The 19,958-nt window shown below is 38.1% G+C and overlaps 1 protein-coding gene across 1 annotated transcript in view; it reads left to right on the top strand.

The window, feature by feature from the left end:
- DNAH6 (dynein, axonemal, heavy chain 6) overlaps positions 1 to 19,958 on the top strand; it is a gene marked incomplete at its 5' end in the record, with an annotated part of 237,332 nt that overhangs the window by 195,438 nt on the left and 21,936 nt on the right. The window contains 7 exons of the mRNA XM_008567062.1: positions 3,296 to 3,456; positions 5,314 to 5,402; positions 6,167 to 6,313; positions 7,834 to 7,972; positions 11,593 to 11,712; positions 12,626 to 12,747; positions 18,904 to 19,033. Of these exons, the coding sequence (XP_008565284.1) occupies positions 3,296 to 3,456; positions 5,314 to 5,402; positions 6,167 to 6,313; positions 7,834 to 7,972; positions 11,593 to 11,712; positions 12,626 to 12,747; positions 18,904 to 19,033 (908 nt within the window). The remainder of the gene's footprint in view (positions 1 to 3,295; positions 3,457 to 5,313; positions 5,403 to 6,166; positions 6,314 to 7,833; positions 7,973 to 11,592; positions 11,713 to 12,625; positions 12,748 to 18,903; positions 19,034 to 19,958) is intronic.

Raw genomic sequence — 19,958 nt, forward strand, 5'->3', positions numbered from 1 at the left:
AAGAGAAATGCTACTGATTTTTGTGTGTTGATTTTGTATCCTGCAACTTTGCTGAAATCATTTATCAACTCTAAGAGTTTTTTTTGTAGAGGCTTTAGGCTGTTCAATATATAGTATCATGTCATCTGCAAACAGAGACAGTTTGACTTCATCTTTTCCAATCTGGATGCCTTTTATTTCCTTCTCTTCTCTGATTGCTCTGGCTAGTACTTCCAACACTATGTTGAATAGGAGTGGTGAGAGTGGGCATCCTTGTCTAGTTCCTGTTCTTAAAGGAATAGCTTTCAGCTTTTCCCCATTCAGGATGATATTGGCAGTGGGTTTATCATATATGGCTTTAATTATGTTGAGATACTTTCCATCTATACCTAACTTATAGAGGGTCTTTGTCATGAATGAGTGTTGAATTTTATCACATAATCAAAATATTAAAAACACAAAGACAAAGAAAGAATACTAAAAGCAGCCAAGAGAAAAGAAATATATCATACCAAATGGGATCCTGCTAAGCATCAAATGTGTCCTCCAAAAGTTCATGTATTGGAAACTTGGTCTCCATTGTAACATTGTTAAGAGGGTGGGAAACCCAGTTATAGTATTTGAAAAGTTGAGCCTTTAAGGAGTGATTAGATTGTGAGGACTGTGCCCTTGTGAATGGATTGATCCACTCATGGAGCAGTGGGCATGGTTCTGATGGTTTTATAAGGAGAGGAGTGAGAAGTTAAGAGCTGTCCTGCTCAGCCCATTCTCACCATGTGACACCCTGTATCACTGCTGTAGAGGAAGGCCTCACCAGGTGTGTTCCCTGGACCTTGAACTTTCCAGCCTCCCAACTGTAAAAAAAACAAATTTCATTTCTTTATAAATTACCCAATTTCAGGTATTCTATTATAAGCAAGAGAAACAGACTAATACAAGCCCCAAACATCTCTCAGAGGATTTCTCAATACAAATTCTGTACTCCAGAAGAGAGTGTTAAAGAGGTCAAAGAAAGAAATCAAAAATGAAATTAAAAATTTCCTGGAGACACATCTAGTGAAAATGAAAACACAACATACCAGAACCTATAGGATACCAGAAAAACAGTTCTGAGGGAAGATTATAGCAACAAGTGCCTACATCAAAAAAGAAGAAAGCAAATAAACAATCTAATGTTACACCTCAAGAAACTTGAAAAATAAGAACAAACCAAACCTAAAATTAGTAGGAGAGAAATGAAGATCAGAGCAGAAATAAATGAATTAGAAATTTAAAAAAACAACACAAAAGATAGATGAAACAAAGGATTGGTTTTTCAAAAAGATAAACAAAATCAATAAACCTTTAGTTAGATTAACAAAAAAGGAGACTAATGAATAAAACTGGAAATGAAAAGGGAGACATTACAACTGATATCACAGAAATACAAAGGATAGTAAGAGACTACTATGAACAATTACATGTGAACAAACTGGAAAACCTAGAAGAAATGGATAAATTCCTGGACACATACAACTTACCAAGGTTGAATCATGAAGAACTAGAAAACCTAAACAGACCAGTAATCAGTAATGAGATTGAAGCAGTAATAAGGCCTTCCATGTTTTCATGGACTCAGCTGGTCTCTCATCCTCTTCTCCCAAATTCCAGAGGTTTCAAGAAGGCAGTTTTTGTGTTTTAATAGTTGGAAGTTGATCTCTCGTGGTGGGGGAGCAATGCTGGGAATCATCTATTCCACCGTCTTGGTGATGTCATTCTGTCAGCTCCATTATAATCTTATAGGACCACCATTGTATACACATTCCATCATTGACCGAAACGTCGTTATGCAAGGCATGACGGTATATACACATACACACACACACATATATGCCTGTGTATGAACTGGTTCTGGTTTTCTGGAGAACCTTGACTAATACAATGGGTATGAGTTTTCTTTCTGAGGGGATGAAAATGTTCTAGAACCAAATGGTGGTGATAGTTGTACAATATTATGAATGTACTAGAAGACACTGAATTGTACATTTTAAAATGGTCAAAATGGTGAATATTATGTTATGTGAATTTTACCTCAACTTTAAAAAAAGAATAACTAAGACAGTATTGAAGAAGAAAAACAAGGTGAGAGAATTTTCTCTACCAGATATCAAGACTTACTATAAACTTATTATAAAGCTAGAGTCATTAGACATAGTGATACTGGTGCAAGGCTAGATAAATAGAAGAACAAAAGAGAATGGACAGTTTAGAAACAGACTCATATATATTGGGACACCATTTATGATAGCAGTGGTACTTCAGACCCATGAAGAAAAACAATCTTTTCAATGAATGGTTCTGGGTCAGTTGGATAGCCATATGCAAAAAATGAACTTTGACCTGTACTTCACACCACACATATGAATCAATTCTGGATGGATTGTAGATAAAAACATAGAAGGCAATATAAAAGAACATCACAACAAAATGGAGTGCACATGTATATTGAAAGAGATGTACAAAAATGTTTATTTCAGTATTGTATATAATAGCCAAGAACCAAAAATAACCCAAATGTTCATCAAGAGCAGAATGAATGAATAAATTATAATACAATCACACAGTAAAATACTATACAGCAATGACAATGAGTGAATTACAATGACACACAATAACTTGAATGAATCTAAAAAATATAATGTTGATTGAAATAGACGAAATAGAAAACATATACCACACGATTCCATTTATATAAAATTCAGAAACAAGCAAAATTAACCCGTGGTGTTAGAATTCAAAATTGTCATGGCCTTTGGGGATCACCCTACTGACTGGTAGGGTGCTGATAATGTTCTATTTTCTGACCTGGGCAGTAGTATATGTGCACATTCACTTTGGGAGAATTAATTAAGCCATACACTAATGATTTGTGCATTTTTTCTACACATATACTATTCTTCAATTTTTTTGAGTTTTTAAAAACAGATCTATAGTGTTGTTAGAAGTTTGGGAAAAAGGAAGAGGAGATAATTGGGGTGGAGAGGGGCATTGGGAGATGTCCCTTGGTGTCAGCAAAGTGCTCTTCTCAACCACAGGTGTTCATTTGTGACCGTTCATAGATTGGTATATTTGTTTTTTGCACTTCTCAGTATGTGTGTTATAATAAAGTGTGTTTTTTAAAAAAAGAAAATAAGAAAAAATATTTGAACATCTATCAGTATGAGGATTAGAAATGTATGTATATTCTAGACAAGAGTCTATTATATTTAATTTTCTTAATATTTGTATTGCTTTAAAATAGCATAAAACAATATTTTGTTTTTGTTGTTCAATTCAGAGTGCAGTCAATTTCACTGGGACAAGGACAAGGACCCATTGCTGAGAAAATGATCAAAGATGCAATGAAATCAGGAAACTGGGTATTTTTGCAAAACTGTCATCTTGCTGTTTCTTGGATGTTGGCAATGGAAGAGCTAATTAAAACCTTCACAGATCTAAGTATGTTGAGCATGTAGCATTTGCATAATAATACCATTTTTGAGTAACTTTTTTAGTTGAATTCATTCCTTATAGTAATTCTTTATTGTGGGCATTGTGTTTCCCTATGTTAAAGAGGAGAAATTTGAGACCTAAATAGGTTTAGTTAAGTTTTACAACCAGGATTCCATAAAAGGTTTTCAGACTCCAAATTGAGGGTATGGTCCTGTGGGTCATTTCTGTTTCATACTGCCTGCTGTGGAAGGCCATTTGAATTCGAAATATATTACCTATAGGCATAATGAAAGAAATAGAAAAATAGACTTAGTGTTACTTAACTCAGTTCTGGCTGCCAACCCCTTGAGAAAGAAGGAAAAAAAACTCAGAAGTCAAATGATTGCTGTTAGAAAAGCAGATGCATTCATCTGAAGGAGATGGTAGACTATCCCATCTCAAAGATTTAGATTTACTGAGGGGTTTTTAAAGGAGGGGTTGAGGGAATGGAATGTGGGAGGTTGAAAGCAGGAGACAAGGAGATGTGAGTTACGAGGGGGGGTCCGTTTCTATGGGTCAAGTACAAGGTCTCGTCAAGGCCTCGTCTAGTTTCTGTTCTCATCTTCACTGTTATCTCAGGACCCTGCAAGATTTTGATTTGCGCCAGTGTACTTGGCTGGTGCCCAAGGTCAGCTCCCAGTCGTTTGGCCTTGATCATTTCTCAAAACTCTACAAGTCTCAAAGAAAGAACTGTTCGCTTTGCAAAGTACTAATCAGCTTCTCGGCCTTGTTTTCCCACTTAGCGAGCAACATAAGAAAGTCAGGGGATGGGAAGAAAGAGTGGAGAGAAAAAAACCTATCCTTTTTAAAATACTGCCCCCCTCCATAGCCCAGGCAGTTTTAGGTTCCAACATGGCTTCAGCCCTGCTCACTCCAACAATATGATAAAATGTGGTTGTGCTTTGGAAAAAATAAAAAGGAGAGGAAGGTAAAGAGGATCAGACAGATCAGAATGGGATGGGGACAGAGAGGAAGGAAAATAGCAATGTTAAATGGTGTGGTCTGGGTAGACCTCTCTGAGAATATGACATTTGATCAAAATATGAAGAAAGTGAGGGAATCTGAGGAAAGAGCATTCCAGGGAGAGGGAACGGTCCATGCAAAGGCCCTAGGGAGGGAGCAGTCTGGAAACAGTATAATATGTGCTTAAAAACCAATGCCACAGAAGTTGTCCTTGGATGATGCCTGTGACTTCCTGTGATGGGAGCAATGATTTTTCCAACCATGATTTGGCCTTTTGAACCTAAAGCAGAGCTCACTCTTCCACAGGTTCCATGTCCACAGCTCAGAAAGGAAGCGTACTGACTTAACTTGTTGATGCTGTGCTTGGGGTCTCTCCATACCCCTGCTCCCTCTGTTACTTTTGCAACATCTCTCTGCTGAGGGGAGAAATCCCTTTCTTCTCCCTAGGGCTTTCTGACCATTTTTATGCAATTTGCCTTAAGTTGAGGGTTCAAAAATAAAATCCATGATCATAAATGCACTGGCGGTAACTGTCCTCTTTTTCAATTGAAAAATTGTCCCACTTCAAAGGGAAGGCCCTTAATATCTCATTAAGTATTAAAACTTAATGTCTCTAATTTTTTTACGCAAATGTGCCAGCTTCTGGACTGCCAAACCCTCCTGACATAAAGTTTCCAGAATAAATCCTCCCACCCCTGTTTTAAAATAGTTTGCAACATGCTCAAACTAGATTAATCAGATCTTTAAACAGAGCTTTCAGCATTGTTTTCCTTCCCCAGGATAATTATTTTTGACAGAAGAAAAGTGCTACCACAAACTAAACATTTTCCTTTTTTATTGTTTTGTCTTTGGCTTAAACAGATAATCCTATCAAGGACACTTTTCGACTTTTTTTAAGCTCTATGCCTAGTAGTACCTTTCCTGTTACAGTTCTTCAAAATTCAGTCAAGGTAATGTGTGTGTACGGCTGGAACAATGTGAAATGATTGGTCTCAGAGTGTTTGCATAGTGGCTCCAGGCTCAGACCCTGCACAGAACCATGCCGAGGTCTGTGTCGTCTGGGTGGGGAGGTGGAAGTCAGTATCCTTTCACCTGAGAGCAAGCAGGGAAACTATTTCCCAAGCCAGTGCCCATCCTTGCATGTCCTAGTCCTATTGGTCATTCAACTCTTCCAGCTCTCACCCTCTGCAAGAAAATGTAGAGAAATGAGAACAGAACCCCTCCCAGAGTAAGGGAATCTTTCAGCATTTGAGAGGCAGGAAGGCGTACAGGTGGTATGGCTGCTGGATTTCAATGCTGGAAGTTTCCAATGTGGGAAGCCTCTGCATATGAGGACCAAGAAGTGCTTCTTCCCTCCCTGCCCCATGTCGTGGGATATCATGGTATAAAGCCATGTGCTGGAATGATCGCAAAATCCTATAGAGGAAGCCTGAGCATGCTTTCTGGCCCATATTTAGAAAAATGGACACGAAATGGAGGTGCCTGAGGTTCTTGTGCAGGTGGTTCAACCACTGTAGGTCTGAGGACCCTGCCAGGCCCTATTCTCCCTGGACTTGGCTGAGTGAGACACAAAACAGGCTCGAACGTGCCAGAAACATCCCCATGGGAATCAGTTATCTACATCCTCTCAATGTTCAATCTATGTGTGTTATTCAGAACTAACACAAATCTATAAAATCACCCTCTCTGCAGTATATGTTCTATCTAAATCCAGGTAACCAACGAGCCTCCGAAAGGTTTACGTGCAAATATCAGACGAGCATTTACTGAAATGACACCTTCGTTTTTTGAAGAAAATATACTTGGAAGAAAATGGAGACAAATAATATTTGGCATTTGTTTCTTCCACGCAATTATTCAGGTACGCTCAATTCTGCTTTTTTTTTTTTTCTTTTTTTTTTTCTGACTTGTAAGGGGATCATAACCCCCAGCTCAGTGTGGTCCGCACCACACTCAGCGCACCGGCCATCCCTATATAGGATCCGAACCCGCAGCCTCGGTGCTCCCAGCACCGCACTCTCCCAAGTGAGCCACGGGGCCGGCCCTCAATTCTGCTCTTTAATAGCAACCAAGAAGTGTATTATGTTGTAAATAAATACATAAAAAGTAAAAATTAAGTGAAAGCTTGCAAATGGCATTGTGAAACACAGAGGGCCCCGTTCTGTGTCTGAACCCAAGTTGTCTTAATTCAGCCTTTAATCTGTATACTCCCTTTACCTCAGTATTTCACAGCTTGGGCTCCCACTTCTATTCTGATCTGCTACAGAACCCCATCACCTGGATGGATGCAGAAGGTCTGATTCAACAAGCACAAAACAGATCTTCTCAGCTCTGCCTCACACCCAAAAGCTGCTTCCCCTCCAGAGACTACATTTGAAATTGGTCCCGTTTTCTCAATCACTTACCATCAGAATTTCAGGATTATTTTTATCCTTGCTTTTCACGCATATGTATTTTCTCAGTCACCAAGTCCTCCTTATTTTTCTTGTAATTGTTTTACTCTCGCCTGTTCCTTTGAGGGGACTCACCACCCTTAACGCTTCCTCCCCACCTATGCCTGGGGCCCAAAGTCCCCTGAAAGATGACCTTCAACTCAGCACCACTGTACCCTTCCCTCTGTTCAAACCTCACTGCTTGGTCTGGTATCCATCCTGTGACCACCTGCTTAAATTCTGACTCTCCAGCTACATATCTGTAGGTGGCATCTTAATTAGACTGGCTTCTTGGTTTTCAAATGTGTGTGGTCTATAGAGAAAGTATCAATAAAGAAAAAACAAAGATTAAAGATGCAAGATATGAAATAAATAGGTTTAATGTCCTAAGGGAGGCCTGAAAGGTTGGTATCAGGGCTCTGGGTGTGAGACCTTTGTTTCTCTAACAAAAGCAGCTGAAATAAAGAAATACTTTAAGATTTAGGAAAATTCTGAGATCAAGAGAGGGAACTTGGGACCAATTCTTTGGCATGATCATTGTTGAGAATTAAGAAATTAAGGTAGGATAGAGAGGTAACAAAGAGGAAGGAAATTTCACCATGGAATGTCATGAAACTGTCCCAGTTTGGAAAGATCACCCTATAGAGAAGTCAGTATATAATCATGGGAAAATATTCTATTCTACCCTGAAGAACAAACGTTCTTTTGACAGGTCTATCAAATCTCTAGTAATAGCAAATTTTCCTTGGAAACATGGAGAGGAGCCAGTATTGGAGGAAGAGGTGCTTCCCCTGTTTGGCGAAAGCCTAGCTGAAGTTGAACTGCATGATTTAACTGATTTTGCAGTATGGGGATGCCCAACTTCAATGGAAACTTTTAATTTTCAATATTTTACACAAAACTGATTTTATAAAATTTTATTTCAGACTGTTTTTATTTTCCATTCTAGGAGAGAAAGAAGTTTGGTCCCCTTGGTTGGAATATCTGCTATGAATTTAACGACAGTGACAGGGAATGTGCTTTACTGAACCTCAACCTTTACTGTCAAGAAGGAAGGATTCCCTGGGATGCACTAATTTACATTACTGGTCAGTATGCCCATGTGGTCAGGGCATCCAACTGTGTACCACAAAGTTGTTGGGTTACACCCACCTGGCTCATACAAAGATGGTATCTTCTCCCAGTGTTTAATGGTGGTGATGATTTCTGATGTTCCCTTTGTAAAGACAAGACATCTGTGATAGGAACATATAATAAGGACATCTCGAGAATATTTACACATGGAAAATGGGGTAGATATTTTCCCAAATAATAATAATAGGAGAAACCTAATATAGCTCTTGCTACACACCAGGCATTACTTCAAGCACTTCCCATGAATTAGCAGATTTAACCCTCACAACAACACTAGAAGGTGGGGACTATTTTTATCCCCCATTTTACACATGAGAAAACTAAGGCACACAGTTTACAAATGGTGAAGCCAAGATTTGAACCGAGGCAGTACAGCCTCCAGAGTCTATGGTCTTAAATTCAAAAGAATCTGAACATTGATTGACTGGTAGAGACCTGTTCATTCAGGTATACTTGTGAAAAAGGAAAAATCTTTCAGGAATTAAATTTTTGGTGAATATTAACTGTGGCTAGATAGGAATCTTGTTGCATAATTAGATTCAATTTGAACCATGTGGGCTCAAGTAATGAGGGAGAGGATATTTGCACTGGGAAGTGGGGGGATGAGAGAGTTCAAAAAAGGGGCAGAAAGGTGGTATATGGTTTTTATTGGTGAGTATAGGAAATGGAGAGCAGACACAGGGGTATCAAGTGATCTAGAGCCTTGAAAGGCAAAATGAAACCTTAAAATGTTTGAGACAAGGGCAGCAAAACAACAGTGAAAATAGATTAGGACTAGTTCCCAGGGTGGACCAACAGGGGAGGGCCTCACATCTAGGAGGCTACTTTGTACACCTGCCCCAGCCACCCCAGTGGGGCCAGGATCACTTAGCAAAGTGGTGATGTAGGCAGAAATGTTCTCTGGTACCCTCTACCTACCCTGAAATTTCCTGTTCCCCACCTTTTTCTTCCTTCTCCCACTGCTAGAACCCTTCATCTTTCAGCTTACTTCAATCTCTACTGTTAGGGAAGTAATTGTGATTTTAAAAAGATAGGAAGGGATAAGACAAAGATGCATCTGTCTTGCTACTTCTATTCAATGTTGTGCTGAAAGTTCTAGCCAGGAAATTAGACAAGGAAAAGAAACAAAAGACATCAGATTAGAGTAGAAGAAAACCTGTGTTTATTCACAGATGGCATGGTCACGTATGTAGAAAATCCTAAGGAACCCCCCCTCCAAAATAAAAAAGCTAGGAATAATAAACAAGTTCATCAAGGTCGTGGGATACAAAATCAATATACAAAAATCAACAGCATTTCTATACACTAGCAAGGAACAATCTAAAAATATTTTTTAAATTTCATTCACAGTAGCACCAAAAAGAATAAAGTACTTGGGAATAAATTTAGCCAAATAATTGCAGACTTGTGCACTGAAAACTACAAAGCATTACTTTAAAAAACTTAAGATCACCTAAATAAATGAAGAGACATTCATTCTCATGGATCAAGAGGCAATATTTTTGAATAGCAATACTCCAGACTGATCTAAAGATTTAATGCAATCCCTAACAAAATTTCAGCTGGCATTGAGGCAGAAATTGACAAGCTGATCATAAAATTTATATGGAAATGCAAAGGGCCTGAAATAGCAAAAACAATCGTGAAAAAAAAGAATAAAGTCAAAAGAATTACATGTCCCAATTTCAAAACTTATTACAAAGCTACAATAATCAAGACAGTGTGATACTGGTATAAGAATAGACATATAAATCAATGGAACAGAATTGCAAATCCAGAAATAAACCTTCACATTTGTGACCAATTGATTTTCAACAAAGGTGCCAGAAAAATTCAGTGGAGGGAGGATAGTCTAGTCTTTTCAACAAATGTTGGGACAATTGGATATCCATCTGCAAGAGGATGAATTTGGACTCTTGTTTCACACCATACATAAAAATTAATTCAAAATGATAAACCTATTAGTAAGAGATAAATATATAAATCTCTTATAAGAAAGCTTTGAAGTAAATCTTCATGACTTTGGATTAGGCAGTGACTTCTTAGATATGGCACAAAAAGTACAAGCAAAAAAGAAAAAGTAATAAATTGGACTTCATCAGTACTTAAAACTTTTACACTTCAACAAACACCATCAAGAAAGTGAAAAGGAAAAAACGAAGACAGAGAAAATATTTGCAAATCATATAGCTGACATGGGACTTATTCAAGGCATATAGAGAACTCTCACAACTCAAAAAGAAAAATCACCATTTGCTCAGTTTGATCCAAGAAAAGGGGTAAAACCAAATCTGAACAGAGAAGCACAAATTCTGTTGACTTGTAAGGAAAACATATCTGTGCTGCTTCTCAAAATGCAGATATTTTAGTATGAAACATGTTTTAGAATAACACACTTCAGAACAGTCTCCTTTCCTGGACACCATCATGCAGTTGGAGAAACTTGAGCTTTACATTCCCATCCAGCTCCAAGGACCCAAGAGGAGCTTCAAATTAGGAGCTTCTGGTGAGTCCAGACTAGATGGACCCATTACAGAGGTTTAACCCAACTTTGTGTTCCAAGACTTCCCAGGGCAGGGCTGAAGAATATTCCCAAGAAGGTACAGAGCATCTCTTCCTTCCTTCTTAGAACTGCTAATACAGGGATTCCGCTACTTGACCATCAGCCTGGGTACATACTTCTCCTGCCCTCTCCCTGGAGTGGCTGACCCAATAAAACTGACATGAGGTGCTCCAACAGGAGAAGAAACGTAGCAGTACGGACATTTTTATCTTGGAAGAAATAAATTATTGAGATTTGAAAGACTGAAATAGCTTTCTCTCAACCAACCATCTCAGCTTGAAAGAGAAGGGAAAAAAATTTCTTTCTGACCTAATAGAAAAGTGGAGATAAGAATGGATCAGGAGTTAACAATATCAGTTCTTCATAGATGAAATCCTTCCAGGAACACTACAGTGATGGATGGTGAATTGTAGCAATGGATCTAGATTTTTCCCAAGGAATTATATCAACAATGGATATCATTCCAGTGCAGTTATTTCCTACTCATAATTTTGCAAAAACGATGGAGCAAATTGAAAGTAGCTTCTCTGTGGAAAGATAGAATACCAATAATTTTTATTTCTCCATAACATAATTTCTGTGAGCCACGGTGTCTCTTTCACAAATGTTTGGTTCCATTTTACTCACTGGCCCCAAGAAGAAGCACTTCCATGGCAAGTGTGTATATTTTAGAATACTGCAGGCAATGGTGGGATAAGACTCAAAATCAATATTTTGAAGCAAAGGCACAAGAAGGAAGAAATATGTAAATAGAGCTCAGTGGCTTTAGTTTCTGTTATTTGGAAAAAGCAAAATAATTAGGGTAGGGTACATATGTATACTAGATTTTTTTTTTCTGCTTCTTAAAAATTAACTTTTATTCTCTTTTTGGGAGTAGTGGAAGTGAGTTCTGATATGCTTTTTCCATTTTCAGTACCAAATAAATGTGCATAGAGATAAGCCTATGAAATTTGGGTATGCTTATCAATTAAAAAAAAAGTAATATATTTTAAAATGCAAATTCTTTTTCAGGTGAAATTACATATGGCGGTAGAGTTACAGACACCTGGGATCAAAGATGCCTTCGTACTGTCTTGAAAAGATTTTTTTCTCCTGAAACATTAGAAGATGATTACAAATATTCTGAATCAGGTGAATGACTTTTCAGTGTTATGGAAAAGACCTTTCCCAAGTCATTAATAGCGTCTTTGAGTTATCCACCCAGGGACTGTCGGTGTCCAGTCTTCACAACCCACCCCACCTCATGCTTGACCACCTTCAAAGCTGGTATGATAATAAAAACACAAAGATACATATTACGCAGTAACCATATTGAATTGTTTCTGTATTAAAGTTGATTGCATTGTGTCTAAATGTGTTTTCAAAGTTATATTCTAGTACATTTTGAATGTAATTTTTTTTAAATCTTCCATTACAGCAAGTTAAGTAAAAAACAGGTCTGTGAATTTGTGATAGCTCATTATGAGTCAGAGAGCAGGTAGATTAATGGTCCTGAGAGTCGATCCCCTTGAAGGGAGCAATCTGATTAGTACAGAGAGCACTCACAAAAGCTCCTACCACTGAGTAGTAAGAGACTGACCCCCAGAGCTAACAAGATTCAACTGTATATCCTATAATCTCTATGGAAAATTGAGTGACCCTAGATTTCAGTGTTTTGCAAATGTAGCTTTTGGTTTGGGGAACTGGAGAGGGTTGTAGTTGCTTATCAAACAAATGTGAAAGCAGTCTCTGACACAAGCATAAATTTGGAGCCCTTAATGAGGCACACCTTTTGGCAGCATATCCCTGGATTCTCAGAATTTTGAAATGTTCTGGAGGAGACACTCTAAAAGATTAGGACACAAATCAGATGCTCAAGGCCTCAAGAAAAAGTAACAAACCCAGACACAGCAATGAAAGCAGTTAAGCTTAGGAAAAACAATCCCCTTTTCTATGTGAGGCAGTTGATTGCAGCCACCATCTAAACCAGTCAGAGAAGGACCAACCTTGGCAGTACAAAGCCAGTCTATCTGAAACATATTTGTCTCTGTGTTTTTAATAACAGGCATCTATTTTGCACCCATGGCTGATAGCCTACAAGAGTTTAGGGACTACATTGAAAATCTGCCTTTGATAGATGACCCAGAAATTTTTGGAATGCATGAAAATGCCAACCTAGTTTTTCAGGTATGTGGACTTTCAACTTAAAATACATATTTATGTTGTATATATAAATTCATCAGTAATCACCTCACTAGCTCTGAGTTACAATATTCTTAAATAAACAAATAAAAGAATTGTTTCACCTTGACTACAGCATTTGGTTCCAGTTTAGCCTGTTCCCTCTGGATCCTTCACAGAATCCTAAAATCATCATGCATTGTTCCTGCACTGGCCAAACCCCTCCATCTCCAGGCCTCTACCTAGTCCATAATCTACCTGTTCATAGCCCACCATAACATGGGGATTTGGACGATAATATAATCCTTTCTCTTTTGCTCTTCTCCCTTTGTGCTGGGCACATTTGTCTTATATTACACAAAGATTTATGGATGATTACATTATAAAAGTAAAGTAACAAATGTCCAAAGAAGGTAAATTGAAACAGTGTTTATTAAAGAGTGGTCATGGTACCAGACCATAGCAATAGGTCCAAAGAGAAAACTGGATTATTTTCCCCTCTGTGTAAGACCATTACCTAAGGGAAGTCCAAGCTCCTCAGGATGGCACTCGAGGCTCCCCCATGACCTGGGCCCTGCCTACCCTTCCAGTTTCATCACCTGCCATGGACAGGAATCTGTGGATGAACCAAAGCCATGAATTGAGGTTTATCCCTGGGGCTCTAGAAAACTCTGAAGCCTGGGACCTACATTTGGCCTCATAAGACTGAGGGGAATCATCTTTCTGTTCAACTTAAATTTTGCCCCATCACTGTTAGAGGATGAAGTCTGCCTAGATATCAAGGAACCCACGCAAAACAACAGCAGACCCCCCAGAAAGAGCAGCAAGAGGTCAATGCTGACACCTTATTTCATGTTCTCTGCCTTTAAGATAGTTTTGCCATTCAGCAAGGGGTTGGAATAATGCATCTTACTTTTCCTTATTCTACTTTCAGGAGAAAAAAAATGGTGGCCAAACCAACTGTTAACATTTATTCCTTTCTGTTCCAGAGAGGTGGGGTGAGGAAGGGAGGGAGCGGGTGAGAGAAGGAAAGGGGGCATGGCTATGGTAGAGCTCACTACATCCTGTGAGAAGGACAACATTGTGGGTAGGGGCAAAGTTCTTGGCACATATACCTGGAGTGTAGCTCTTTGTATTTTCCGTTAATTCAGAATAACTGAGACAGCAGGTATGTCAGCAGCCCCCTGGTATGTTTCTGTGCAGCCTCTCTTTCTCCATTTTTCTAGATTAATCCATGCCCCACTCCCACATCTTTCTTTTGGGGCAACTGCCCCTGCCCCATTCTCTGAAATTCTGATAAGACTTCCAACCACCCCCCACCTCCACAGAGGTGGACATATGGGCTCAGTCCTGGCCAGCGACAGCACTCCCTCCCTTCATCATTGTAATCGGTCCAAGGAGAACCTACATGACCCGTGCAGGTGAATAAGAGTCCTTATCTGAGATAGCACACACACACACACACACACACACACACACACACACACATACTGGAGTGAGGGAGAGCTCTCACTTGGCTCTGGAATCACTGACTGGGAACCTGTATGTCTGCAGCTATCTGTGACCTTGACCCTCACGCTCCCCTCTACAATGGAAGAAGTTCATCTGCCACAAGAAAGAATGAGGGCAAAGTAGACAGTCAAGCATGCACAGGAAAAAGAGCGTTAGATCCATTCATGCCTGTGTAGGGACGGCAAAATTCCATCTGTATCTTCTTAGGGTCCCAGCCGGCCCACAGAATTAAATTGACATAAGATAGATTAACAGGAGAAAAGCATATAAATTTAATATATGGGTTTTACGTGGCATGGGAGCCCTCATAATGAAATGAAAACCCAAAGAAGTGAAAACGTACATGCTTTTGTATTAGGTTGAACAAAGAGAGGAAATTATGAAAAAGTAACTGAACTGTGTGGGGAGGCTAAACGCAGATAAGAATGATTTTCGCAAGATCTGCTTGTAGAGAATTCTCTTGGCTATGACTCCCACCAAAGAATGTTTCTTTTCTCCTGGTACAGGGAGGGCATCTTTCACAAAGGAAATGCTATCTCCTGTTTTCAGGGAAAAGGGAGAGATTAGAATGTTCTTCTTGCATCTGCTGTTTTTCAAGTTGCCTTTAGCAAAAAGTAATCCTTATGTCAAAGTGGCTTATTTTGGTGTGGCATATTCCACCACATCTCACCTGAGACCCACACAACTGTGTTCTCTCCTTCCCAGTTACATGAGCAAACGGATTCCTCTTCTTTGCTTTAGTTGGTTGAGATTAGATAATTCTGACTCTTGCAACCAACAGTTTTAGCTCAAAAGATATAAAGTATTCCTTCCTCAGCCCAGCAAGCTATACTGACATAGATGCTTATTAGAAACTAGTAAAGAAATTTGGACCTTGACCTGTGTTCATCAGCTGGAGATGCAAGGAAGAAATTTGCCTCCCAAGAGGATAATGAGCACGTGTCAAGGGCCATCTGCATATGCTGTCTGTGGGCAAACAGAGATCTATTATCTCTCTTCTCATTAGAGCCTGAATAAATGGAAAGAAAAAAACAACAAAGCCTGGGTAAATAGGGAAGAAAAAAACATACTGACAGATATGGGATAGAAAACACCATCAATAAGACTCAGACTCAGCCTCTGTAAATCATCTATTAGAGAAACCAGAAAATAAGTAATATGTTCTGACATCTGGAATAGTATGTAGGATATAGCTTAAACAAATGAAATCCAAAATTTGAGAACAGGCTGAGGTGTAAATACAAAAGATTCCATAAGATTATGAAAATGAAATACTCCGAGGAAATGACAAATACCATAGAAAAGTTAAAAATTGCTTTGGAAACTTTAAAGACCAGAACTGATATAAGAATATCATCACACCTGTGATTTAGGGAACAAACTTAATAAGCTTTCCAGAATGGAGATTAAAATGTCTAAAAATACAAAATGATTAGAGATGATAATAGATATGGAGGATAGAGCAAAGAGATTCAACAAAACAATAAGAAACATAAGCAATAATTCAAGAGAGTCTTGAATCACTTTTTGCTGTGTTGGAAAAAAAAACTGAAGTTATGAATGAACAGATTCTGGCAAAAGTTTAAGAACAGTGACAAGAAAAAGGTCATGTTATCATCTAGCTCACCCCACCACCAGCAAAAAAAAAAAAAAGTGTGAATAAGCTACTATATTACTCAGGATGTACTAGGTTATACTGCAGTAAAAAAAATTATTCAGATCCCAGTGACTTAATCCACAATTATGTTGGCAGAATGATAGAGGGGGTCTGCTTCACACAGTCACTCAGGGACTGAGTCTGAAAGAGGCACTATTAAATTGTGGCTTTATTAACTAGGACAAATGGCCTCTGTTCATTGCAGCATGAGAAGAGAAAGGCTAGAAAATTATGCATAGGCTTTTCACTGCCTCAGCCTAGGTAGCCCATCATCACTTCAGCTCACAATTCCTTGGCCAGAATAGTCATGAGACCTGCCTAACTGCAAGGGTTAGGGAAAGTGTCATCTTCACAATGCCCCAAAGAAGAGGAGAACTGGGAATGGCTGTGCACTAGAAATCTCCAACTCAGTTACATAGGAAGCAATACCAGGCTGGCTGCACTAAACCTTTAAAGATGCATTTCATCCAACCAAGAAATCAAGAACTAAAATGAAAAAGTCATAATATTAAATGTCTGGCACTGAATAAGGACACCAAACTATTTAACTATAGCACTAAGTAAATAATTTTATATGTGTGTTTAGAACTTAATGAATATGTCAAAAGCAATGTTTTAAACAGTGTCTATCATATAAAATATAATTTTAACAGTCAAGATGTAGAATCCCAGGTTATATTTTCTGAGCTTCTCTCTCAGGTAAGTGAATGATGAGTATTGTGGCTGGGAATTCAAGGCCGAGGACTAGAGATTGGAGTGGGATGGATTTGGAGAGCCTTGGAAAATACCATAGAACATCCCACCACCTGTTCTGGAAGCATGACTGCACATGGGCATCTGAACATGAAACAGCAAAAGAATTACCCTCATAAGAACTGTGTGAGATCTGTATAAAGGAGATTTCTAAGAGATTCAAACAAGTATACGTGAGAAAGATACCATGTTTCTAAGTAGAAGAAAAATCTAGAAAATTCAGAGTTTTTAACTGGACTTGGAATAGGAATTTCTAAGCATAAAAAGCAATGGAAAAATAAATCACATTAGAGAAAGGCACCAGATGTGACTATGTATATCAAAAAAGTCATAATAAAGTTAAAAGATAAATGGCAAACTGAAACATTTTTAAACAAAATTTAAGCTTCCTTATTATAGAATTATCCCTTATGTCAATAAGAAAAAACACTAAAAATCAAAAATATACAAAACATATGAATAACTTATAAAGGAGTAATCCAGATAGCCAATAAACATATTTTTTAAATGCTTAAATCTGCTAATCCTCAAAGTACAAAACAATGAGAAACTATTTTAAATCTATTGGAAAAGATTTTTTAAGCAATAAAATTCTTTCAAAGACACAGAAAGACAGGCCCTCTGATATACTATTGTTGGTAGTATAAATTGATGCCAATATGGTAATACTTAGTTTTAAAATATTCTTTTTAATAATCTATCACTTAAAGATTTTCAAAGGTAGTGAATAAAACTCATATACAGATATTCTATTCCCAGAGTTCAATAAGCTCTAAAAACTAGAAATGTCAAAAAAGTAGATAAGCAACTAAATTAATTATGGTACATTCATACCACAGAATATCACATGGTCACTTAAAACATGGTTAATTAGGATTTTTCAGTGGTATGAGAAAATGCTCATAATATTGAAAATGAATGAATACTACATATATTGTATGACCTCAATATTGTAAACTATATGCACATATATGAAGAAAATGTCTAAGTGGAGGTAAACTAAATGTTGTAAATAATCTCTGCAAAGCAGGATTATGAATATTTATTCTTTGTATTTTTCTGTGTTTTCTAAATATTCTATAAGCCACATACTTTTCTAATTGAAAAAAATGTTATTTAAGTAAAAGTATACCCAAAAATTGTGTTATCATGATTTCTTTCTCAGCTTCATAACTACATTTTAAATTACTAGCTAAAAAATTTTAATCATTTTTTATTGTTGTAAAATACATATGACATAAAATTTATTATTTTAACCATTTTATTTTTTTATTGTTTTTTTTAAAGATGACCGGTAAGGGGATCTTAACCCTTGACTTGGTTTTGAAAGCACCACACTCTCCCAAGTGAGCTAACCAGCCATCCCTATATAGGGATCCAAACCCGTGGCCGTGGTGTTAATCAGGACCACACTCTCCCAAGTGAGCCATGGGCCAGTCCTATTTTAACCATGTTAAATGTACAGTTCAGTGGCATTAAGTGCATTTACATTATTATTTAACCAATACAATTTTAAGTATAACAGTAACAACTATTTACTATGCAGTTCCAATGAGCACATTTTACAACTCTATCTTCAACATAAAATATAAAATTTCCTTATGCCAGTCACAGAAAGACAAATACTACATGACTCCACTTGTATGAAGTTATCTAAAACAGTCATATTCATAGACAAAGAGTGGAATGGTGGTTGCTAGGGACTGGGGAGAGAGAGAAATGGGAATTTGCTAGTCAATGGGTTAAAGTTGCAGTCAAGCAAGATAAATAAGCTCCAGAGACCTGCTGTACAACATTGTACCTAGAGTCAACAGAAAAGTATTGTGTACTTAAAAATTTGTTAAGAGGGTAGATTTCAGGGCCGGCCCAGTGGCGCGCTGGAGAGTGCGCTGCTTGGGAGTGCGGCAGCACTCCCGCCGAGGGTTCGGATCCTATGTGGAGACCGGTTCCCGCTCACTGGCTGAGAGCGGTGCGGACGCAACACCGAGGGTTGCGATCCCGTTGCCGGTCCCCGGTATGGGCACGACACCGAGGGTTGCGATCCCCTTACCGGTCAGTAAAAAAGACAAAAAGGAAAAAAAAAAAAAGAGGGTAGATTTCATGTTAAGTGTTCTACAATAAAATAAAATGGTGTCCTTGTTTTGAGAACTGCCCTCATTTCTATAAGTAAACTATATGTGCTGTAATATTATTTTTTGAGAATTTGAGTCTTCTCTGTCTGTCTCTTACCACCATAACAGTACAAAGAGACCAACACTTTAATCAACACCATACTTGAGGTTCAGCCACGTTCATCTACTGGTGGAAAGGGAAAAAGCAATGATGAAATTGTCCAAGAACTTGTGGCGTCTATCCGGACCAGAGTTCCAGGTAATAAATGTTTCCTCACATCTGTATATAATGGGGATTTTAGGAATAAACTTAGAGAGCTGAATGACAAGCAGGTGTCGGTACCTGCTGATTACATAGACTTTTCTTTACTTAAAGAGTTCTTCTGACATGGAGCTTTCCATTTATAGACCAGAAGCCTATAGCACCTCAACACCTCAACTACCAGAACCATTTGGAGCAAGTTGGTTTCTAGCCCCATGTAACTTTAACCAGACTTTTTCCTGAACTTTCCTTCACTTCATTATTCTAATGTCTCTAAACCTGTGCTTTCCAAGACAGTAGCCACTAACCACATGTGGCTACTTAAACTTAAATTTAAATTAAATAAAATTTAAAAGTTAGGTCCTCAGTTGCACTAACCATATTTTAAGCACTATCATATTGGACAACACAGAGAACGTGTCCATAATTGTAAAAGTTCTTTCTATTGGATAGTCCTGCTTTAGAATCTATTTCAACTTTTTTCTCCATTCAGGAGAAATGGCTAAATTAATTTCACGTTGGAATCTTCCTGATTGATCACAAGAGATCCAATCCCACACTTTTCTTGGATTGGCCGTAGATTTAGATTTCTTAGTCTATTGTTCATGGTTGGAAGAGATGTCATTATAGGAAAAAGAAAACTGAGGCAGAAAAAAGCCAGTGACTGAGTCTTCCTGATAGTCTTAAGGCCCACAGAGGAAACAGAGCTGTGTGACCTCAGAAGCCAGTTATCTGCCTCCTAGGAAAGGGCCCCCAAAAGAACGTCTACTTGGGTAAAGAGTTCTGTTGATGTTGAAGCAAACTGGGTCAATTATTTTAGTAAGCAATTTTTAATCAATGCATATAAGATGATGGGCTGGTTGGAAAAGGGATAGATGGATGAATGGCTAGAGAAAGAGTGTACTTGTTTCATAGAGTTCCA

Source organism: Galeopterus variegatus, unplaced genomic scaffold (genome assembly GCF_000696425.1).
Source record: "Galeopterus variegatus unplaced genomic scaffold, G_variegatus-3.0.2 Scaffold289, whole genome shotgun sequence".
Taxonomy (NCBI): Eukaryota; Metazoa; Chordata; class Mammalia; order Dermoptera; family Cynocephalidae; genus Galeopterus; species Galeopterus variegatus.